The 25117-nt window shown below is 41.9% G+C and overlaps 1 protein-coding gene across 2 annotated transcripts in view; it reads left to right on the top strand.

The window, feature by feature from the left end:
* The window catches only part of LOC308084574 (F-actin-uncapping protein LRRC16A-like), a 91373-nt gene that overhangs the window by 11803 nt on the left and 54453 nt on the right, over positions 1–25117 (top strand). For both annotated transcript variants that reach the window (XM_080427286.1, XM_080427285.1), the window contains exon 3: positions 17676–17726. In XM_080427286.1, the coding sequence (XP_080283412.1) occupies positions 17676–17726 (51 nt within the window). The remainder of the gene's footprint in view (positions 1–17675; positions 17727–25117) is intronic.

The following is a 25117-nucleotide window of genomic DNA, read 5'->3' as shown; positions in this document are numbered from 1 at the left end:
TGTGTTTGTGTGTACCTCTTCTTCCTGTAGTTTTGTTTCTCACACAAACAGTCAAAGTAAAGACTACCATTACACTTTTACCCTCAAGCATTGTACAACTTGTTGTGTGCTTTTGAGGACTTACAGTATGTGTTAATGAAATGTGGACGTGTAAGCTCACAGTCATTTCTCTGTGTTTTATTCCTTAAAGTATGAAAAGGTATATTTATCTTTGCTTCTTTCTTCCCTTCCTTCTTCCCATCCTCCCTCTGTCCTTCCTTCGTGTTTAGGCCTTTTGAAAGCCACGACTGAAACGGAGTCTGGACAAAAACCACAGTGACCATACTGGGGTCTTCCCTTTTGAAAATAAATGTATTTTTAGGAGAAGCTAGAGTTGGTGATTTTTGGGTTTACACTTTTGCTCCATTCAATGGAAAATAACATGATACAATTCCCAGTTTTAATCTCTAAAGACTGTTTATCAATACAGGTCTGTTCACAATAATGGGTCCATATGTTGAATTATTGATATTGAACTACCTTCAAACTAAAGGGGAGATTACAGCTGGAGTTCAAGCAGTCAGAAACTCTGATGGGTCATATAATCACTTTGTCTGTTAATAGTGAGAGTTAACGGCCCGGACCGCTGGCGTAGCGGTCCGGGCACCTAGGCTCAATGTAGCCTGACAGCGTGTCGTGGGTTCGAGTCCCGATCCCGACGGCCTTTGCTGTGAGTAACTACCCATTTCTCTCCTGTCAGTCTACTGTCCTAGTAGTGAGAGTTAACCAGGCAGGTCAAGCTCAGCATAACTATTGGTTAATCTCTAACAGAATGGACCGTATGGGCCAATTTCTTTTACAATTTAATTCCGGGTATTGCAGTATGTATGCTACACACACCCATCAACACAATGTTACGTTTGTGTCATGTTTTTTAGACAGGCTGGTCATTATACTGATACATGCACACACACAGTCATTGCTCCCTCTCTTGCATAATTGTATTAGCTCTGCCTCTTAGCTTCTCAAAAAATATGTTACTGGAGTACATTTAAATAGCTTCTGAAAAAATATGTTCCTGGAGTACATTTAAATTGCATAACGTTGTGTATACGACAGTGGTTTCATGTGGCAAAAAAACTCATGTGCTCCATCAGACTGTGGCCAATTAGAATAGAGTAGTCTCGTAGCTGCAAACAGAGCCTAGTTTAGGTTAAATAGAGAGCCCAGTTTAGCACACCTCACACCCACACCGTGTTATCAGACTCTGCTCTTTTTTTAGCCTCGCCCTGGAGCGGTTCAGTCTGTATGGTGACTAGCCAGCCAGGGCACAGTTGTGAGTGCAAGCTAATTGGGAGGAATTGTGTGCGTGGTTATGGGAGTGAACTCTGAGTATGTGTCTGTCTGCAAGGATTAGTGTATTACAGTGTAATTCCGTTGCCATTGTGTGAACACAGTAAAATCCTCAGTGTTAATTTATCAATGTGTAACTCAGAGAGAGAGTGTACAAATGTAAGCAAATGGTCCGTCACACAGGTCTATTTGGTTGCATTCTCTGAGTGTCCAATGCAACTCTCTAAATTAACTGTGTGTGTGTGTGTGTGTGTGTGTGTGTGTGTGTGTGTGTGTGTGTGTGTGTGTGTGTGTGTGTGTGTGTGTGTGTGTGTGTGTGTGTGTGTGTGTGTGTGTGTGTGTGTGTGTGTGTGTGTGTGTGTGTGTGTGTGTGTGTGTGTGTGTGTGTGTGTGTGTGTGTGTGTGTGTGTGCGGGTGTCTGTGCTCCCAGTGTGGCTACTCTCGGGATAAGTGGAGAGGTTGTATGTGCTCATTATGTCCTCTACCTCGTTCTCCCACTGTCACACTCCACTGGTCCCATGGAGTCTCTCTCTTTCTTTCTCTCACTCTCTGTCTGTCTCTCTCTCTGTCTGTCTCTCTCTCTCTGTCTCTCACTCTGTCTCTGTCTGTCTCTCTCTCTCACTCTGTCTCTGTCTCTCTCTCTCTCTCTCTCTCTCTCTCTCTCTCTCACACACTTTCCCTTTCACTGAGACACATTGACCAGTCTCACTCGTCTCATGTTTCCCATAATCAAGCTAAATAGGGATTTATTTCTAGCAAGGACCAGTATTTCTAACACACAATGCCCTACTATAACCACCTAGAGCCATATTAACCAATGATGTTGTCTGATTCCCTCTATGCCCCGCCCACAGTCATTTGTCTTCATTACCTCCATAGGTCAGTGTGATTGTCACTCAGGCAGTCTTTGTAATGTAATTGACCCTACATGAGGTCATTGGATTTAATAGTGTGGATTTTATAATCCCACACCATTAACTTGTGATGGCCTGGTTTTAACCAAAGATGCCAAATTACATTATATATATACTTGAACCCATGTGCTAAGCTTCTCATTGTCCTGCAAAGTATCATTCCTCTAATTTGTCTTTGCACTTGAATGACAAAGGACATAATTGTTTTCGCTTTCATTGTATTTAAACATGATCAAATTGTTTATCATGTGTGGAACAATGGCTGGTTGTTTTTAACCCATTAAAACCAGGAAAGCATCTGTGTGATCTTTTGATTTTAGCTATTCAAAAATAGCAGATATACAAGCTTGTAGATCTGCTGTTTTTGAAAAATCTTGAAAATTTGTGCAAATCTTTGAATATAGATATTTTTTAAAGCAAACATTTTTAACTAAAATCTTTGTTATTGGGGGTCCCTGGAACAAAGTGTTTTGAGATGGGGATCCACGGCCAAATACATAATTTTGAGGGTCCTTGACATGGAAACGTTTCAGAACCATAGATATAGCAACATACGTTTTTCAGAAAACTGTTAGGATTTAGAAAACATTTAGAAACGCCCTCAGGTCTTAATGGGTTAATTGAATGGGGTATGTAGGTCACAGAGACTGTCGACATTGTTTGGGTTTGAAATGACAAAATTGTTTTCCATGTTGTAGTAAACAGGAATAACACTAACAATGTATAATCATGTTCTGTTGTCAAAATATCAATGTGATTAAAACGTGCTTCAAAAAATATTTATTATGATCAGACTTTGACAAGATTGTGCTTGATGAAATGAATTGAGTGTATATGAAGGTTGATATGATGATGACGTAATGCTATTGTCCCAGCACTTGCCAAACCAGTATACTCATAGAATGAGGCTTTATTACAGTTTTTACAGTATATACGTTGGGTCAGTATTAAGCCTGAGTACTTGGGTGCGCATAGTTTCTCTTTCTGAAAATAGCCAATCTACCAGCTCACAACGTGCCACTGTGTGACACATTGTAAGCTTGTTAATCAGCTATTTTAGGTGTGTGTGTGTGTGTGTGTGTGTGTGTGTGTGTGTGTGTGTGTGTGTGTGTGTGTGTGTGTGTGTGTGTGTGTGTGTGTGTGTGTGTGTGTGTGTGTGTGTGTGTGTGTGTGTGTGTGTGTGTGTGTGTGTGTGTGTGTGTGTGTGTGTGTGTGTGTGTGTGTGTGTGTGTGTGTGTGTGTGTGTGTGTGTGTGTGTGTGTGGTGGTTTCACATGTGTCCTTCTTTGCAAGTGCATATGTGTAAGACAAGAATGTTCCGTCTGTTTAGTCATGTGTGTAGATTTCTTTACCTGAATATTTGACAGGCCAGCAGTATGAAAGTTTTTTGCAGAGTATTGTGGTTTTAAGCCACTAACTTTGTGAAACTTCATACTTTATTTAACACCAGCTTGCTGATGTGGCTGAAATTCCAGCAGCTGCAGTCTCGCTCTCCCACAGGTACTGTTGTTATTTCTTTAAAAGTTAGAAGGATAAGGGTTCTCATACTTTCTAAACTGAAACCTCTCATTAATGTCACTTTACTTTGTTGTTGTTCTCACATCTACAAGCCAGAGCTCTGTTATTGAGGGCCCTAGTCTTCACAGAAGAGTTTGAAAATTATTTTAAGCCATTTCATATTTATGGTTTAGCTCTACTATTATTTTTGTCTCTGCCAGGCCGAAGGCATGGCCGAGACGATGTTTTGCACCCTGTCCATCTGTCCGTCCATCCGCCCGCCCGTCCGTCCGTCTGTCTGCGAGCAGCTAATCTCTGGCACCGTTGACCCAATCGCGGCAAAACTGTGCACACACACTCCCTGGATGCCAGAGCAGAACCTCTGCCTCAAATATTTCAGATCGGCCTGTGACAGTGCCACAGCGAGTCATTTTTTATATTACTCCTACTGATCAAATCGATACACAGTGTCTCTATAGTCATGTGATCAAGATGAATCTGTCCAATTTTTCATATTCTATCTTGATTGGCTAACATTTGCCTTCCAAAGTTTGCAGGATTGGTCCGTTTTGAACAAAATGCATCATAAACACAGCGTGCGATTTCCGTGAAATTTTGCACGGACATTCCCACTAGGCCGAGGAAGAAACGCCACTTGAAATCTTTCAAATCAGCCTCATGGTGGCACTATAACAGGCCGATTCGCGTTTTTACCTATAATTGGACCGATCTGCGTGAAACTTTGCATGCACACTCCCTAGAGGCCAAGGAAAAACCTTTGCCCGGCGTTTTTCACAACCCAGCAATGCCTCCATCTTCTACATTTAATGTAAAATTACATTTACTAATGCTTAACTAATGCTTAATAGTGTATAGTTATTAGTGCTACCCAATTATTTTATATTAACATTGCTGGAGGTTCGGACAAGCATGTTAACAGCACAAGTCTTTGCATACTACTGAAACAATTCCAAGTCAGTTGCCCAACAAGGGGTTCTTATTTTATTTTTTTACATTTTCTACTGTATTAGTCGACTAATCTTGAGCATCACAATGCTTAGGGTATTTGGCTGTATGGGGTGGATCATAGTTTACAGGATGTAGACTTTATGTCTATTGGGATGGATGTGGCGGCAACATACTAACAGTGTTTTATCATCTAGATCTGTGTTCAACACTGTGTGTGTGTGTGTGTGTGTGTGTGTGTGTGTGTGTGTGTGTGTGTGTGTGTGTGTGTGTGTACAGTTTGGTGTTAAACTACAGCATGTTAACGTGTGTGTGTGTGTGTGTGTGTGTGAGTGAGTGAGTGAACGCGCACATGTGTTATTAGTGCAGACTGATGTTATCTGCCCACTCCAGAAGGAAAACGGGGGTTGTGCCAACCCAACCTAGAACACAGCCCCCTCCCTCCCTCCCTTCTCCTCTCTGCCTTTGTCTCCGTCACTCCTTTCTTCTCTTGCTCTGTCTGTCCGTTCATTTGTCTGTCTGTCTGACTGACTGTATTTCTGACTATGTCTGACTGTATGCAGCAAAATAAAAGGTAGGGGAAGGGGTGGGTGTTTGGTTGGATGATTGGGGCTTAGGATGTGATTGTTTTGGAATTGATTGGGTTTTATATGGTTTTAGCTTGATGAGCTTTTTTGCATTGCGGGCTGTGTGTTATTGTTGGTCATAATGCAACAGACAGGCATTTTAACCCTGATTTATACTTGGTTTTGCATTGTCTCGCACCAAAAATGGCAGATGTACTGTATATACAAGCTCATAACGCGTTGCTGCGACATGAGCTTGTAGATCGGCTATTTTGGGACTGAGACACCAGCGTGCAACTACAGTAAGTGTAAATCAGGAGTTCTCTCTCTCCCTTTCCTCTCCTTTACAACATAACCTTTCTCCCATCCTGCGTGCAGCGGTATCCTATTTACCCCAAAACCTTGGCTCGCCACACACACACACACACACACACACACACACACACACACACACACACACACACACACACACACACACACACACACACACACACACACACACACACACACTAATGTCTCCATTGTGTCTGCTTGGCATGATGATGAATGAACGACAGTTCCTTATCTTTTACCTAAACACATGCAGAGTTCTTAGGGGAACCCTGCAGGCTAATGGGGTTCTAAGTGGAACCTTTCTGGTCATAAGACCCCACTATCAGCCCTGGCAGCATCCATCAAAGCACACTGATAGGCTAGGTCTTAGAAGGCAGAGGGCAGCCTGCCAGACAGACTATAATCTTAATCTGAAAGAGCAATCATCTAATCCCCCTGCTCAGCCTTTTATGTATTAGTTAGGGGATAGCATAAAATGCAAGCTCAGGAGGTTTACTGGATATTTAATGTTTGAAATAGTTATTTAAAGGGCGTTACCTGCAACATTTTGTGATAATGAAGACAGTCACTTTTGCTAGAATTAACAGCAGTGTCCCCCCCTTTGTATTAGTGTTCCTTAGAAAGTCCTGTATTACCTAAATTGATTTTGGCCAATTGAAGATGATCATTTTTGCCAGATGATAGTCAGCACAAATTTGCCCTTTGTGTTTAATAATGGATGCTCTGTTCATTTTGGCAATTGCTCTGCCTGCTGAAAGCAATATTGTTCATCATTCATGTCTCAAAACATTACCATTACCTATCTATGACTGTCTATAAGGCTCGGAATGTTATCATAGCACATTCACATTCACAATTTAACGCATACAGCATTTCTGCTGACAGTTGTCTTTGGACAGCATGGAAGGAAAACAAACAAAAAGAATTAAATGCAATTAGACACCGTAGCACTTAATCACACCACGGCCCTCTGCAGCAGTGGTCCGATAAGACCAGCCTATCAAATCTATCCAGGAAGCACCACTGTCAGCTCCCTTTGTTCCCCTCCATGCTTAAAACCCCAGCAGTAAAATGTAACGATGAGCAGAGCAGCACTAAAAGAAAATTGATGTCTCTTTCTAATGCTCCTCTTGTCTGCTCGCGTGGCGTAGTGGCTCATTCACTGCAGAAAATGATTTTTACTCTAAAATGAAATATCTAGCCTACTATTTGGGGAGAAAGAAAATGCCTATCTATGCTATCTTGAGGCTATTCAAAGATGCAATGTGTAATGGCAGCAGTTTGTATTTATTTATTTGATCAAATTCATACTTTAATACAGCTTTATAATGATGCTTCAAAACCTTAACGCATGGTGCTTTTAGTAGTGTTCTCTTTGTCCTCTGTACTCACTGCGACCGAACAAGTCTTCATATTATTTAGATCCTGTACTAAGCTATATCCTTTGGTTTTGATGCATTTGTTTTATGCAGACAGAGGCTCATGTTGTAGTTGTGTTGGTGAGCAGCATAATGCTCCCGTAAAGTTGCTATTTTGTATTTTAACGTTGTGTAAATCTGCAGAAATAAGGCATTATATTACATTATATATGTCAGTTGTTAGGTCATAGAGAGTTGCTATTGTGTGGTAAAGACCAGCGTTGTCCTGTGGTTTTGGTGCAGTGGGAGTCTGTAGAGGTTTATAACAGAAGGCCTCAGCTGCACCGTCAGCAGCTTGCCCTGGCTCGGACTGAATCATTGTATTGTAAAATACAGGCAATTTCTCTGAGCACATTTAGTGTAGCGGTTATGAGTCCCGCTCCTGCTACCACGTTTGCCCATTCTGGCTTGGGATCAGATCATCCCACCACGTTTCTCAGCTTAACTATGAGGCCCCCAGTACATCTCCTGCTTAGCATTCCCACTAGATCGACAACGGTAAACACGGTTTAGAGCCAATTTTCTAATCAGACATACAGTGTAAAAAGGAAACAAGAGTTGTCTACATTATATCCTCCACTGCTGTTGGTATTACACAGATTTGACCAGTGGGTTCAGTATTCTTTTCAGAAATTAGTGACACATATTTGGTAGTAGTTTTCTTGTATAAAATGATACTACTGTGGAAGTAGGGCTGTTAATTTTACTTGACGATTAATTGTCACTCAAATAATTGCGATTAGCGATTTAATTGCGTTTCTGCTGTTATGAATAAAAAAAACTTTTTTGTTTGGCTTTTAGGTTTCGTAAACAAAAGGCATAATAAATAACTTAGATCATTCATTAACTTCATACTTTAAAAAAACATGAATGGTGGAAATAGCCGATCTATAAGCTCAGAACGCGTCACGCCGTGACTCGTTCTGAGCTTGTAGATCTGCTATTTTCACTACTTTTGAAAATGTTTGAGATGGGGTGGGACGATATATCGATATTGCGATATATCGCGATACTTTCTCCCGCGATAAATAATCGATATACTGCCTGTCGATATTTATATATATATATTTTTAGTTTGTGATACGTTGTTTTTCCGACTCTGTATTTGTGTAATGATGATTTTGAACTGTTTGGTGCTATTTTAAGTGTTTATGAATTGAATACAAGGACTATCGTGATATATCGTTGGTAAAATTTCATGCAATATATCGTAATATCGCAATATATCGCAATATATCGAATATCGTGATATTATCGTTATATAGGGCCTAATATTGCCACGGATATCGTATCGTGAGATACCCATATCGTCCCATCCCTAGAGAATATATGAAAATGTTTAACATATTATTGCGATTATCTCAAATAATTGCGATTAGGCGATACAATGATTGTGACAGGCCTATTTGGAAGCAGTCAAATGTGAATTTTAATACAATTCTAAACGGAAGAAATGGCAAGTCGGAGGTCAACGGCTGCTTGTTTAGTGTTTGGGTATAAGGATCTTTGTGCCAGTTTTGAATTTGATATATGTATGTATTTTCTTGGCATGGGATGGGATAGAGCTATCTGGTTGTTTGAGATGTGAGAGAGAGATGTACGAACTTGCAGGTTTAATGTCAATAGCGCGGCAGAAAGCATGTGTGTGCGCGTGTTTGCGCATGTTTGCGTGTGTACGTGTTTGCGCATGTTTGTTGCGCAATGCTTCTAAAATCCTTCTGGTTTTTCTGTACACTGCAGACTACTGCCACCCCGTGGCATGGAGTTATTTCCTCTCACGCGGGTGCACAACAGCGCCATCAGCATCATCTGTACGGTGTGTACTTAGTGTGCACACAGCTACATTTTATGATTTTAACACCTATACATCCGACGTCTGACCCGACTGATCTCCCGACGTTAGTCTGTCGTTGTCAGGACAAGTCAGTGTGGTGGGAAGGGGTCTTAAAGCAGAGAGAGACATGTGACGAACACTGTTAGTTGGAGTTCAACCCTCTACAGTATACTTGTGAAGATGTGGTATACCTCTTCAGTTTCTTAGTACTATTATTTATAGATCATCTTAGTGCTGCATTTGGTCGACCACAACATCGAAACTGTATTTTAATCATACTTAAAGTACAGGGACTACTTCGTCACATCTGAGTGGACAAAAATGACATACAGCGTTCCGTAAAGCTCCAGTGGAGCCTCTTCTCTTCAAAATCTACATGCTCCTACTGGCTCAGATTATGTTAAACAACAAAATATGTTACCATAGTTATGCTGATGACATAACCGTATAAGAGGACCATATTCATGGACTCAGACCTGAATTTCTCTGCCACTTTAAGACAATTACCAAGTCAGACTACTATCTAGACAGAGCTACTAACTAGAGCTCTCGGGTCGTCTTGGACAGGTCTGCTTTCTGAACCCAGAGTAGGACCTAAACGTGGAGAAGCAGTGCTCAGTTTTTATGCACCACATGCCTTCTACAACTCTCAATTCTTTAAAATTTTTATATATTTTTTTTGTAATTTCTTCTGCACTAATTGTATTCTTTTTTTGTATTTTTTAAATTATATTTAAATGTGCTTTTGTAATGTGTTTCTTTTGCACTCTCTTAATGCTCTGTGTCTTATATGCTTAATGTAAAGCTGAGCACTTTAAATTGTTGCCTTGTTGAAATGTGCTATACAATGTACTTGCCATGCCTATACTGTATGTGAAAGTAAATGAGACACAAGGATGTTCCCTGCCTTTCTAATTAATGTTAATTCTGAAAATATTCCTCTTATGGACAGTCAGATGATGCATATGGTCCAGGCTTTGAGCATCATAAGCCACTCTTTTGTGACTGTAGAAGTCATTTTGACTGCAGTCCTGGCTGAGAACCCCATCCCAATTCAGCAGGCATTAAGTTATTTTTCAATCCAGATCCATAATACTAGTGAAACAATACCCAAATCTACAATATACAGTGTGAAGGTAAGGTATAGGTTTGCCTTGCATGTACAGTATTACTTATGATGCACCAGTACAACATGTTTTCCCCCTGGTATGCAGCTTTCTGAGCAGCAGCCTGGTGGGGCTTTGTCCTCTCTGTTACACTGTATTACATCATCATTATCATCTTTATTTGAAAGCTGCAACCCAGAACTTTTTTAGTGAATAAAACATTATTTTGAGCAATATGTATGGTGAGTATGTTAATACAATATAACTAGCACATCTGCAGTGGTTGGTCTCCCTGCTCTTCTATTATGAAATGTGCACCCGTGTTCGGGTAGGACCACTACTGTACTGGTTGACAATTGGTATTGCCTGAAGCTCAAAGCTCAATATCTCCCCTGCCCAAAGTCAGTGGTATTACTAATTTTGGTTTGAATCCCAGGAAGGATGTGCATTTTATGGATTTTCAGCTTTAAACACATACACTAGGTGTAATGCGTGTCGTTTGTGGTCCGTTTTGTGCAGGCATACACATCTGCTCGCTCAGCACGCACGCACGCACGCACGCACGCACGCACGCACGCACGCACGCACGCACGCACGCACGCACGCACGCACGCACGCACGCACGCACGCACGCACGCACGCACGCACGCACGCACGCACGCACGCACGCACGCACGCGCACACGCACACGCACACGCACACGCACACACACACATGCATAAATCATGTGCATGTGTGAAGAGCACACATATTGTGTACACACATGGCATGCATAGTTACTGTTATGAATACATGCATACACTGTCATACTGTGCCCTAAGCTGATGAATGGAAAAAAAGGAAAGATGAAAGAAAGAAAGCTAAGAGTAATAATAAAAAGTCAGGAACACAGTTGTGTTCAATAGTGTGATGCTATCCACATGGCAACCAATTTGAGATAAGGAGGACAGTGTAGGAAGGATGCAGTAGAATACAAATAAAACACACAATTCTTCTTGTTGCACATCCCCCCCAAAGTTTATTTTTTATTTTATTTTTCCCGGCACATAATGGATTTTATCAACAGCCATACATCACACAGAAACTATGTCACTTTTATATTAATAAATTATTATAAAAGTAGCAAGCATTTCTTTAATCATAGTAGTGGCTGTGGTTTATGGTGAGTTGTTGCACTCCTTCCTTCCCCTTTCTCTCTCTCTCTCTCTATATACTGTATATATTTATATACATACATATACTCCTCTCTTTGTGTCTCTCTCTCAAGTCACCCTTACCCCCTGGCTCCACATGTTAACCTACTTACAGTACAGTTCTGTGTGTAACCAGGAAGAGAGACAGAGAAGGCAGGCCATGAGAAAGATGATGTCGTTAAGAGTGGAGGGGAAGACAAAAGGAAGAGAAAAGAGGAGGATAGAAGTGTTGGGAGACAGGAAGAAAGGAGAGAGAATTCCGCTGCGTCATGTCAACCTCATCCTTCTAGAGCTGATGGATTCAGCGTATTAAAAGGCTCAAATCAGGGTCCTGCCACAGGCCTCAGTTTTGGCACAGAGATGAAATGGCTTTCAAACACTTCCTTTCATTAAATATCTTCTCTGCTGATTGGATTTCAAACCTGGCGTGTTATCAGCGCTACAGCACTTAGCTTCTATTAAGTCATTACACTTGCTTGCCTCACCACATTTTGCTGTTTATAACCCGTCCATTCTTGCTGTCTCTCTGCTACAATATTCCACCCTCCCTGTCTCCCTCTTATACTCTCTCTGTCCTTCCATCGCTCTCTCTCTCTCTCTTCCCAGTCTTTCTCTCGCCTGTTGTCTCTGTGGTTGTCCCTTCATCACCTTTGATCTCCACAGTGCTGCACTGACAAGCTGTGTTCACACGGCCAGGGCATTATGACTCATTAACATAACACAGACGCACACACACACGCACACACGCCATGGTGGGAATATCAGTTATGCAATAAAGAGTCTGTCATTATCTCTTTACTTATAATTTAACTCTGAGGGTTTAATTAAAGTATAGACTAAAGTGGAGGTTGAAACATTTTCTCTACTATTTTTAATACAAAATCTGCTGTATGAACAATAAGAGACAATAACAAGACAGGGTTTAATAACGCTGTTGCTTCCATACATCTACAGTATGATGTATGACTCCTTATGTGGACAAGGTTTCAGCCCGAACCGACTCCAGTGACTTACATTATAGAATTAAAGTGAATTATTTCGAAGAATATAAAGCGTGAAAAGAATAGTGTGCCTACTGGCGGCATGGCATGCACAAGAAATTTGGCACAGATAGGTCCAGTGGTTTGTGAGATTAGCCCCAGACAGTCAGACAGACAGTCAGACAGACAGACAGAAAACTGACTGACAGACCCAGTTTGTCTATGGCTCGCCTCCTAGAGAGCCACGCTGTAAAAACCCTGTTGTGTTTGGAAGTGACTCAGGATCGCCAGTATGCTGCATCTGTTGCATCATTGTATTTGCTTTGTAAGGCTCATACAGTGTAATTGCTGTGGTTGGCTTGGTTTACGGTTGTCTGAGGGAGCTGGCAGTGTTCTGGATGTCAGAGCTCCGCCTCAGCACAAATGATTTCTGGGAAAGAGGATGATGTGGTGGTCATTACTTATAAATGTAAAGGATAACTTAACAGGGTTTAGTTGATGTAAAGGCCAAGGGTAACATAAAAGGTTATCATTGTTGTAAAGGATTATAAGGTATACTAAAGAGGATGACAGGGTATACAGTTGTAAATGATAACGGAACAGTGTATAGTCAGTGTAAAGAATAACATAACAGGGTATAGTCAATGTAATGGATAACATAACAGGGTATGGTCAGTGTAAAGAATAACATAACTAATAATGTAGTCTGTGTCAGAAGGTCCTTTTGTTGCATTAATTATATTGTTCCAAATGTCCAACTCCACCTGATGCTCCAATAACTTAATTTCTGAATTTTTGTTTATCATTAATAGGCCAAAATGTATAATTATTTTTAAAGGAGGTCAGCGAGTCATGTGAAGGATCTTTTCAGGGACAGGCTAAAATACTTCTAATTCTAAACAGGCAATAGATATACTGTATGTGTTTATTAGTATCTTGTATATTAATTAATTTACTGCACTGTGTGAGGTACTGTACAAAAGTACAGTACCAGCATTCCATTAGGTCATGCCTCCTGCTACAATAAGCATCTTGAAATACAGTCCAACCATTTTCTACAAAATGCTGATCTTAGCAATTTTCTCACCTTTAATGCAGTTTATTTGACAGTATCAGTATTTACAACCACGAGTGAATGTAGTGTTCTTTTTATATCTCAAATGGCTCTGTGTTCCACTTGTGGCAATAGATGCTCTTCTCCCACAAGACTAGCCTATACAGTAGATTAAGCTTTTCACATTTTACCTGTCAGCAGGGGGTACATTGCCAGCAGTGGGAAGATGCTTTTGTTGATTGCAGAGGGAAACGCTTCTCTTTATTGCATCAGTTTATGTAGAGATGTAAAATAAATGTACACGTTTGTAGCGTTGTAACGTTGTAGTCAGCGTTGTAGTCCATTTTAGGTAGTCTAAAACTATCTAAAATGTCTCTGTCTCTGACTTTACCAGGCAACTCCCTAACACTGTAGTAAGTTCCTTTCATGTATAGTATGTGAGTGTACTGTACATGGCTGTGTGTGTGTGTGTATAGGTACATGTGTGTTTTTGTGCTATGGGCTGGCTGTTGCTATAGTAACTTGGGTTAGGGGTGAGGGGGTTGACAGTTTGACAGAGAACAGGATGATGTGGGAACAATACTACAGTACCACAGCTCTGTCTATGGCCTTATTGCTGCCCTGTGAGGACTACGTGTGTGTGTGTGTGTGTGTGTGTGTTTGCAAATGATGTAAGCAAGCATCATGGGTTGATCGTCAAGCAATATGTTACATTTCATTCCATCTGAAATTAGCGATGAACCTGCAATATGTCATTACTATTCATCATGCATCTACTCTAAAAAGGTGAAAACAGCCATACATATTGTGATCAGTATTGGCTGGCTGATCATTTTGACATTTGACTTGATAGTGTTTCAATTCTGGCCATCCTGATACTGTATGCTTGTGGGCCAAGTAAGCAAATGATGCATTAGAGAGATCATGACAGTTATTTCCCCAACCACATACACATATGTGTGTGTGGGTGTGTAGTAGTAGCAGATGCTGTCTGCGGTCTTGTAGGCATGCTCTAGTGCTGCTGCCATCTGGACATACAGTGTGAGTCTCTGATTGGCTGAGAGGGGTTGAAGGCGGGGTGGTGGTCGTAGTAAGATGATTGGCTGATAGGCTAGCTTAAAGGGTTAGTTCAGATTTTTTGAGTATTTTCTGTAGGAAATACTTACCATTAATGTAGTGGTTGCAAAGGTATTAATTGATTGCCCGAGTCCCGTGGTCCGAGTTCTGGTCCGGTTCTGATGAATATGAAGTAGTTCCGGTAGATTAGTAGCTTTGGTGGGGGCCACTCATTAAAAATAAATTAATAAAAAAAACTAGCATCATTTGTATTGTTGACCTATTTCTATCATATATTGCAGGTTTCGTTCAACTTCGACCCCTCTGTCACATGGTACTAATGTTTGTGTCCAGAATCACTGCGCCGCGGCAGCCTACTGACTCACAAAATATATGACACAAAAAATAGTACCATGTGACAGAGGGGTCGAAATTGAACCATCTGCCCCATAGTCATGGGGCAGATGGGGGAGTTACTGTATACAGGAGAGACGGAAACATGAAAAGAGAGTTGAGGGAGAAGTTACAGCTAATTTATACTCCGTCGCACAACATTGTCCTGCGCCGGAAATGGCAGTTCTACAAGCTTATAGATCAGCAATTGTCCGCACGGTACAAATCAGGTCTTTGGTTGTGGTCCATGAGTGTTGCTGTGTTTACTTTCCATTTAGTTATGTGATGGTCCAGTGATGGCCTGTGTCTGCATGTGTATGAACACATGCATAGTGACTTTAACTGGCATTGGGTGGAGACTGTACTGCTGTATACACTACTACTAAAGCAAGATTAGTAGATGTTGGGTGACTTTTGCGGTGTTTAAGTCAGTATGCTGCTTTTTTGCGTCTACTGAGTGACAGATAAGAAAAGCACCATTGAGTCCCATGAGGCAGTGAATGTTAATTAGATATATTACTGGAAATGATGGATCATATGAAGAAGTGGATGGTTAGGCTGTATTAGGAAATTAGTTGTCCTGTTATCACCAACACACACACACACACACACACGTGCGCGCGTGTGCATGTATAAACTGCATAGAGGGAGAGCAGCGTGGTAGTGACTGGTGCACTTTAAGAGAGGTTATCTGTGGACACAGAAGCTGGCCTGTCTGCCTCCATCGCATCACAACCACACACAGCCTGCTGTCTTCACAGAGACGGGGCATTGTATCGGCCTCTTCCCTCCCCTGTCTCTCATCCCGCTGTTTCCTTATTTCTGTCTTTTTCGTTTTCCCCACATATCTGTTTCCTGTTCTCTTGTTCATATTTTCTCCTACCAGATATTGTTTTCATGGCCTCATTAATATATCCTTCTATTTCTGTCATTTTTGTTCCTGTCATTCACCCTGTTTTCATTTTGTTCTCCTTTGCTCTTCCCTTACTTCTACACGGCAAAATCAAATATTATTCGTACCCCACATTTTTATATTCATATCCAGTTATGACTATATATGGATTTTGTGTGTCATTATTGTTTATTTCTTTATTCACTCTTCTCTTGAACTCACCAGTCATTTGATCCGCTGACTGGGTACACAAGCCCTGCGGTTCTAGTGTTAACTGACACTATCTTTTACCCTTATGTGTCCATTCTTACACTCTCAGGTTTAAAGTAACACTCAGGAATTTGCAGTATACTGTTATCTAATGTCTCTCTCTCTCTCGTTTCTCTCTCTCCACGGTTTGAAATCTTGTCCAGAGCATATCTCCTCTACCATAAGGTCTAACTTGGTGTATGGTTACTAGGTTGTACATCAAGGGCAGGGGGTCACATACCAAAAGTAAGTCACTGTGACCCTAAAAACCCAATTACAATCATTGCTTCGTGTGGTGGGGGACCGTGGATTCTTCTGCTCTGCCCTCTATTTGACATTGTTCTTCCTCAGCCTCGTGTCCTCTCTCATTCCATCTTGTTCTGACACCTCTCCTCTCTATGAGTTTACTTGTCTTCATTTTCTTTTAGTTCCCCTTCACATTCCCCTTCACATCACTCTCACTCAGATCTTTACCTTCTTCCCTCCCTTGTTCCAATGGCCTTTATTAATCAGGATGCGGGTTGGATTGCATGCTGTCATTAATGAAAGTAATTCTTTCAGGTTATTTCAACTTTCATCTGATAGTTGTCAGGTAGTGGTGAGTTAGAGACATTGGAGGAAGATTGGGTGTGACTTGCAGCAAAGGTCATGAGCTGGCTTTGAACTCATGATGTTGAAAGCACGTGCAACTTCCCTGGGCGACCTTTTCATAAGTACTGTATATACAAGTCGCTCTTCCTGCTTTAAAGGTCACTCTTTACAGTATTATATGTGGTATTTACTTGCCAGCAGAGCGTGGTGCCCTCTCACATGAGTGTAAAGAACAGGCTCTGTACAATCACTATCATCTTGCTAAAGTCAACAATCCTAACTGCTCTTCAACTTCAACATATGTGGAAAACAACAATCTCATGGGTAGACATTTTTATGCTGCGGACGAAGAAGACCTGTCTGTCTGTCCCCTCAAAAGTCACAGCTCACGCCGCTAAACCTCAGCAGAAGCACCTCTGTCTATAAACAATTGGTGCATGACTAGAGGGACACAGTTGGCACTGGAGACAGGACAGGGCATTTCCTGTTCTATTTTGGTCATCTACTTTGGTACACCTAATATAGCTGACAGAATTCCGAGGAAGGTTGTCATGAAAGTGAGCATTGTTTAATGTGAGGACATGCCTGAAAGAGAGACTGTTTAATACCTTTTTAAACTTTCAGTAATCTGATGTCATGGGTTGTGTGCAGATTATCTCCGTAGCAGAATTCTCATTCATTCTAACGCAGCCATCTTCATTTAACCAGCCAACTATTCAGTTATGTTGATGTAAACAGGAATCCCTGAGGTATCTGTCCAGTTGATCCTATTCAGTCATTAGCCGTGCACGCTAGTCTTGTGCCAAGCAGCTAACAAACACTAGAAAGTATTCCAGTCCAAGTGCATATAAGGGTTTGATTTAATAAACAGTGGCAGTTGGAGTCACGTCCTCTCAGCAGGCAGCAGGACACAAACAAGAAACATCACCACACTGACCCATAATGGCCTCATTCAGACAGTGGCTTCTGTTGTCCAGACAAAATCAACCTCTGTATTACTGGCTCTTTGCTACACATCAGAGGTTTCATACTTTTTAGTTTTCGGGTAATAGTTTCCTTCACAGAATCTGTAATGGATTTGTATTTGAACATGCTAGCTGTGTTGTTGTTTTCTGTCTTTTCCTCACCTTTTCTTTCTAATGTACTGTATGTACATGAGGAGGCTTCTGATCCAGATGACTCGACCAGAGAGGACTCTGTGTTGTTTTGTTTGTCACTTCTTAGTTTTGTTTTTGTGTCAAACATGTATGGTACTTACAACTACATTCTAATTAACCCAGCCTCTCTCTCTCTCTCCCTCAGGCACTAGCATCCCATCGAGCCTATATCCTGACAGCACGCATTCCTGCCAAGGTAAGACCACTGATCGTACCATAAGACCACTAAATGCATTGTTCATTCAAACACTGGGCAGGTGTCAAACTGTTCAGTTTTTCCTCTTGTGAGGGCCTGCTTTATGTTTCCTGAAACCTACCTATCCAAATGCATGTTTGGTAAATGCATTCAATTACAGTATGTGTCCCACTGTCTTCCCTTTGTCTTATACACACTACGTTTATCATTACTGTACATGCTGTCCTCCAATCACGTCACTGCCTTGGCCTAACGTGCATGCGTGTGTCTGTGTGTCCTCTCAGTGTGTTTGTTGACTATCTGGTGTACCGTGTGTGTGCATGTGTGTGCATGCTTATGTGTGTATATTTGCACATAACTGCACATGCATGTTTGTGTACTCAACATAATTATACGGCTGGTTAACAACCTACTGTTATATGGAGCAACAACAGTGCCCTAACCGAACACAGATGTGCACATCAGATTTCCACATCAGCACCCAAACCACATGCTACCATTTCCTCTACTAGCTCATCACCCAAAAAACATTTAAAAAAGTGTCATTATCGCCATCATCCCCACTTAACCTCTAAACCGTTGTTTATGCTACTTTATACTGTAGCCTCCTCTCTGGAAGTGGGTAGCCTCCTGTTAATCACCTGGAAGGACAATTCCTTTATGATGAGTAATGAAGACTGCCTGATGAATGGATGGGCCCAGTGGGGGACAGTGTGCTGAATTCAGTGTTCTATGTGAAAGAAAATAAATATAACTTAGTAAAGTGCACTGAAAACTCTGGTAGTGGGGGAGTACCAGTGACAACCAGGAACCGACTGGGTGACGACCATGAAGAGCGTGGTGACATCTGGAGAGACAGAGGACGGTCGGAGAGACGGCGACCCGGGGTGGAGAGGGTTGGCAGCCCAAACCACTTCTTCTGTAAGGAAGAACCCAAAAGCTACAGACTGTGGTAAAACCTCCAAGGAGGGTTATAAATCCATCAAGGCAGAATGAGATGTTCTTGCCCAGCAGCAATGACGACGCAACGCACAGAAGAATGCCCACTTCTGGTCAGACGAAGGAGGAGCCAGGCCCGGAGGCAACCCACAGTGCCTAGAGCCTCCGAGTGTCGCCAACACCTGCTGCTAACATCTCACCAGCCACCCTAAGCCCCCAAGAGACAGTGGGGGCAGTAGCATGCCACTTGGACACAAGCCGGGGTCTGATCAGCCTCGGTAGGGTCGCCTGGAGGAGGGTGTCTGTTGCAAGACCCAACACACCCAGTGACTCCAGGAAACAACACTGATGTGTCCAAGTTTGTGTATCGGTAGATGTTTTTGTTAACGCTCCTTGGAGCGCAAATCTCCATCAGCATGGGTTGGCTACCCAGGGCCCGCAAAATTTTAAAGTCAAGTCATAGCCAATCCGAGTGAAATATGAGTAATCGGACTGATACATCTTGATCACATAACTCCTTGAGATAATGTGATTTGTGAGTTTTGGACAAAATCTGTAGGAGTAGTAGCAACAAGTGTGTTTTGAAGAACATGCAAAATTACATAAAATGTAGTCAGGCACAAATGGGTGCAGCCTATATGGGGAGTTGTGGCATGATCCAATGAATCCAGGGAAATTATTTTTTGCCTTTTATTATGATAGCACAGTGAAGAGTGACAGCAAACAGAGGAGAGACACGCAGCGAATCCGCCGCCGGGCTCGGGAACGAACCCGGGACACACTGTCAAAGCATCAGAGCCTATGTGGTTTGCGCCTTAATCACTCAGCTGTCTGCGCCCCCAGGGAAAAGGAACATGTGATAGTATGACATACTGTATGGTTCAATAGTTATAGATTTTAATCTTCGGCCGTCAGCTGTCCGGCCTGGCAGAGATAATCAAACTCTATTTACAGTACAGCTACAAGCTACAGTTCCACACCAATGAGGAATTTCAAGTTTTTCTGATTTTATATTTTGGAATTTTATAAATGTCCCTTTCGTTTTTGAAATTTCTCTCTTACAGTTTTTGGTTCTGCGACTGTCTCTTAATCTTGTTTTCACATTAGGAACAGGATTGCTCCCTGCAGCTTCTGTCTATATACCATCTCTTCTGTGTGCATCTGTTAATCCAGATTATTTCCACAGATCCCCTTTTCTCTGAACTCTGTCAAACCCTTGTTTTGCTTTTATACTCTCAATTCGCACCTTTCCTTCTTCCTTCTGTCAGATTACCCCACATCTTAATCTTCCCTTTATCCTCCTTTTCTCTCTCTCATTCTCTCCCGTTCCCTCTTTTCCTTCCCTCCTCTCTCTCCACCTCTCTTTCTCTGATCTCTGATACTGCAGATCCTATCATCCTAGGTCACGGTACCATAGGTCATTAGGGTATTAATGTTAACCGTACAGGTCTCAGTTCAATCCAATTCACCTTTATGTTGGAGGATTATCTGTTACTGTGTCGTAATTCAACCAATTTCACTTCAGTCCATTTTTTTTCTTTTATAAATACATCAAAGCTACACCTCTAGCCCGTATATTCAATTAATCTCCATCTCACAGTCTAAATACTTTTAGTAGTAGGGGTCTTAACGTGAAATCCATATTCCAATTTAGATTAGTAAAGAGCAAAATAAATCTAACCTCACCTCACTGTCCCAATATACTGTGGTCGTACAGTAGCTACTATTGAGGACATTTCCTCAGTAGTTTTGCCTACATAATATCGTCGCTGTCGGGTGGAAACCCTTTATGTCCAAAACTGTTACTTTTCAGGAAATAGAAAAAAGAGCCTGTGTTCCAATGGATCCAATGTAGGTAGTATTTAGTCACTAGTTCCTGTTTATACTTTTCATTGGTTAAATATTTAGAAAACCCACAGACTCTTAACCACAAAATCTAAAATGGCAGGCCTGGGCCGCGGCGTGGCGGTCCAGGCACCCTAGGCTGCAATGTCAGCCTGACAGCGTGTCGCTGGTTCGAGTCCCGATGCCGACGACCTTTGCTGCATGTCACTCCCCATCTCTCTCCCCATTTCCTGTCAGTCTACTGTCCTATAGATAAAGGCTATAAATCTAAAATAGCAGAACTACTTGACGCGTTTTGAGCTTGTACATTGGCAATTGTTGCTACTATAGTCTGACACTGTAGTATTACAAAGTAGGACATTAATTTATGAAAAACATTTCTGCCCTACAGCAATGTTATATGAATATATAAATATCCATTTAATAGGCTATATGAATCGCAGTCCCCCCCATAAAAACACCATTATGTTAATTATGTCATTTAACTCTTTTGTCAAATAAATGAAGACGTACAGTAGTGCCGAGTGTTTTCCTCCTGTCATGATGTATAGTAATCATTACTTTCATCACTGAGCATTGTTACAGTAGTTATTGTCCAGAATCCAGATTTATATCCCATGTAATCAGAGAAGACACCTGACTGCTGGAGCCATTGAATGAGATATCAGTGACCTGTGTGAAACTATAAACATCGGGCTTTCCCGTTGTTTGGTTCTGTATTTGTTTCCGCAGGGTAACAGTGCCTCAGCCTCCTTAAGACATTTTTTATTTGCTGAAATGATCCTCCATTAGAATGAAGGTCTGGTTACGTCTCTGTCCAATACATGTTTTATAACGTATATTTCTCCCATATATCTTCTTTGTTGAATCCAGGAATGTTTTTGTATAATTTATTTATGTCTGGCTGTCTGACTTTGGGCGCTGTCTTTGATCTAGTGTCTTGTGTGTGTGTGTGTGTGTGTGTGTGCGTGTGTGTGTTTTTAGAGAGAGATTTCATCATTTGCTACTCTTTGTGGTTCAATTTTTACGCATAGACAAAAAAGCATCCTGCACACTGTCTTGTCTTCACTTACAGCAACTATTTAATGGCAGAAAATACAACGTTGCGATCACACTGGGCTTCATCAGGTATCGGAGTCAACTGGTAGACAGACTTATATAGAGTATAGAGTGTATATATAGTGGAATTCAGAGAGGCGAGGTCCAATCAGGGAACCACGCCAATCTGTTACCACTCTTGAGTCAAATTAACACTCTGGATTTTGCAGTGATGTAAAACCCAAGGCTTCAGTGTTGAAATGGTGTGGCTTAGTAAAGGTAAACTTAGTTCTCCTCTCAGCCATGCCTTAAATCCAATCAGCTCTTTTATTAATCTCTCAGTGGGGTTTAAAGAAGTGTGTGCGTGTGCGTGTGCGTGTGCGTGTGCGTGTGCGTGTGCGTGCACGCGCTTCACCGATGTAGAGACTGTCAGGCTCTTTGTGTTACTCTCTCTCCTTTGTCTCACTCGCATTGCAGCCTCCTGTTTGTGAAAACATCCCATACAAACACACCTTCTCTCTCTGCTGTATCAGTTAGTTCTCAAATTCGCAACCCTACCCGACCCGACGTTTTCAGGCCGAACCAGGTCGAAAATGTATGCTAATTAGTCGGGTCGGGCCAAGCCTCGGGTTCCACGAAAGAAAATAATAAAACAAAGAAAATAATTATATATATACAGTGTATATATATATATAAAGCCATGCTTTAAAATAAGTAACAGTTAACAGACCTTTTCAGCTCATCCTCATTTTCACCTAATATTCACTAAAATAGAGTAGTTGTCAATCCTCCCTATGTATGTAATCTCTATGACTCCTCTGTCACTCCTCTCTTTATCTCTCATGGTTCTCATAATGTGTAGTACCTGCACTATTGTGTCCAAAAGTAGTTTTTCTTCATGATGGGAGAGTTTTGTTGCATTTCCCCATACAGCAATGTTACTCAAACTCTCTACATACAAGTTATTCTACCTCAGATTTACCATAAAATGTACAGTTATAGTATGTTTGCTGAGAGTTTATTCATTACTAGCATAGAGATTGCATCTTTCTTCACTAAACTTGAAATGGTCCTTTTTGGTCAGGATTACCTGGATGCCTGGTGGCTCAGCCAATTAGTGCACAGACCATATGCTCCTAGTGAGCGCAAGGACGCAGGTTTGAGTCTGACCTTCGTCTTGTCTTGCATTTGTCTCCTCTCGCTTTACCCTTGGTTTCCTGTATCTCTACACTGACCTACAGTCTATGAAATAAAGGAAAAAAGATTATTACTGTTACCTTGTCCACCTGTCAATAGGATATGAAAGAATAAGGAAGGATGAGAAGATGTGTATTTCGTTTAGGTGACAGATGGATAATGACTGAATGAATGAACAATGCAATTAGTCAGGCATTTGGTTTCTCTGCATAGCTCGCAGCACGCTTTCTTGCCATTGGCTAGAACTGGTGCATCGCTCAGCATGTTCGAATACCATTGGCTCACAATCAAACACTTAATTTTTCACTCGTGTTCTTTTCACTCCCATCCTTTCATGTTATATACTACCTACAAAATGACTTTCTAGTAAATAGATTGAAATACAGAACTACTACAGTAGTAAGGTTACTGTACTATGGAGCTTGCCATTGTCAAGCCCCTGACAGGGGCTTGTAACCCATTTTTTCACCCAATGCCAATGCATAAGCTGTAATCCTGCACTCTACTCTCCCTCTGCCAGCCTGGGGAGAGCCCAGAACTGAGCTCATGCTTCCTTCAGCGCATGAGGAGTGAGCAGGCCGCTTCTTATCACCTGACAGGGGGGAGTTTCCCCGGTTGGATGTAGCGCGTGGAAGGAACACGTTATTCCAACCAGTTCCTTTCCCGTCCATCAGGCTGACCAGGGGGAGGCAGTATAGAGACCAGGATTACTGCATGTTTTTTGTGAGGGTACCTACCCTAAGGGACACGAGGGAGAACATGGTGAGTGTTTGACATACGCGTTAGCAAAAACACCCATTGTTTATAATGGCTGCAACCACACTGGAGGCGTCATTGGAGCGCGTCAAAACCTGTTGACGCGTCTTTCAGAGCCCTTGTTTTATTTTGGAGCTCGGCACAGAACAGAGCGAGAGAGCAGGAGAAGCGATTGAATGGAATGACAGACTCCCAGCGTGCGTGCGCTTCCAATGGGAAGTGTGCCAGGTTCAAAACGGTTTCAAAATCGGGAAACACCAAGCCCCCAGAACCCAGTGGTTGCATTGAAGCTCATTGGACATGCTGGCCATTCATTGGTACTGCAGCTTAAAACGACCTGGGGCCACTAACAAGAACGAGCGAAAACGGTTCGACCAATGGGCTCGACTCACGAGCTTGCGCTCGAGCTTGCGCACGGGGCTGCGCACCAAGGTGAAGCAAAACGCGTCACAGAAGCCCCAAATAGGTCTCGCCCATCACATTTCACAATCCGGAAGAAGGGGTGATTTTGGACTATGCGCTTGGTGAGCAACTCAATGCAAGTGGACGGGAGGGGATTTCCAGTGCCCTCTCTATTATTTTTAACTCTATGGGACACACTGCATAATTGCAGGATACCGATACCGTTGTCAAAAAAAGTATATTAATGGCCGACATACATCGGCCAAACTCATTTCTAAATGTCAGCAAATGGTGAATCAGACTTGTTTCCACTTTGCTCATCAACCCATTTTGTGAAATGATTGTACTCTGTAGAAAAGGAAGTTGATATGGATGAGTCAGTGTTTGGACACACACGCACGCACACACGCATTTTCTTCTTATCTTATTTCTATTTCATCGATCAAGTGATTTCCTTGAATCAATAATGCAGTTACTCTGTATTGCTCTTTCCCTCTCACACACACGCACGCACGTACGCACGCACGCACGCACACACGCACACACGCACACACGCGCGCACACACACACACACACACACACACACACACACACACACACACACACACACACACACACACACACACACACACACACACACACACACACACACACACACACACACACACACACACACACACACACACACACACACACACACACACACACACACACACACAGCCAGACAATAGACTGTTTTTCTCCTCATCTCTGTGCCAACCCTCAGGAGCAGTGCCCACCTGGAATAGTCTGGTCTCGCTCTCTGGCCTAGCCTCAGGCACTGTGTGCACGTGTGTGTGTGTGCGTGCTTGCGTGTAGCATGCATTTGTATGCAGGTGCATGAGTTCCTCTTTTTCCTCTCCTTTTTAGGAAAGGAATGGCAGACGACCACTTTCCTTTGTTGTCTTTGTTCTGAAATGCTCTGCTGAAGGAGAAGTGCATTACTGGATGTCTGCACTTTGTCTAAGCACATTTGAACAGTTTAAATGTCTTAGAAGGACTTAATACAGCCAGATTCTATTTTACTGTAATTCTTTTGTCAGCAATGAATACTATAATACCAGTTTTAATAAAAATTTAAAATCAGGAGATGTATTTTCATTTCTCTTTTAATGAGGAAGGTCATGTTATTCTTCAAACACGTCACAGAAAATGCTGTATTATAAGCAGATGAA

This window comes from Gymnoscopelus braueri (assembly GCF_963280865.1).
Source record: "Gymnoscopelus braueri genome assembly, chromosome: 4".
NCBI lineage: Eukaryota > Metazoa > Chordata > Actinopteri > Myctophiformes > Myctophidae > Gymnoscopelus > Gymnoscopelus braueri.
Note: the sequence above shows the minus strand (reverse complement) of the source record. Positions and strands in the feature narration are given on the sequence as shown.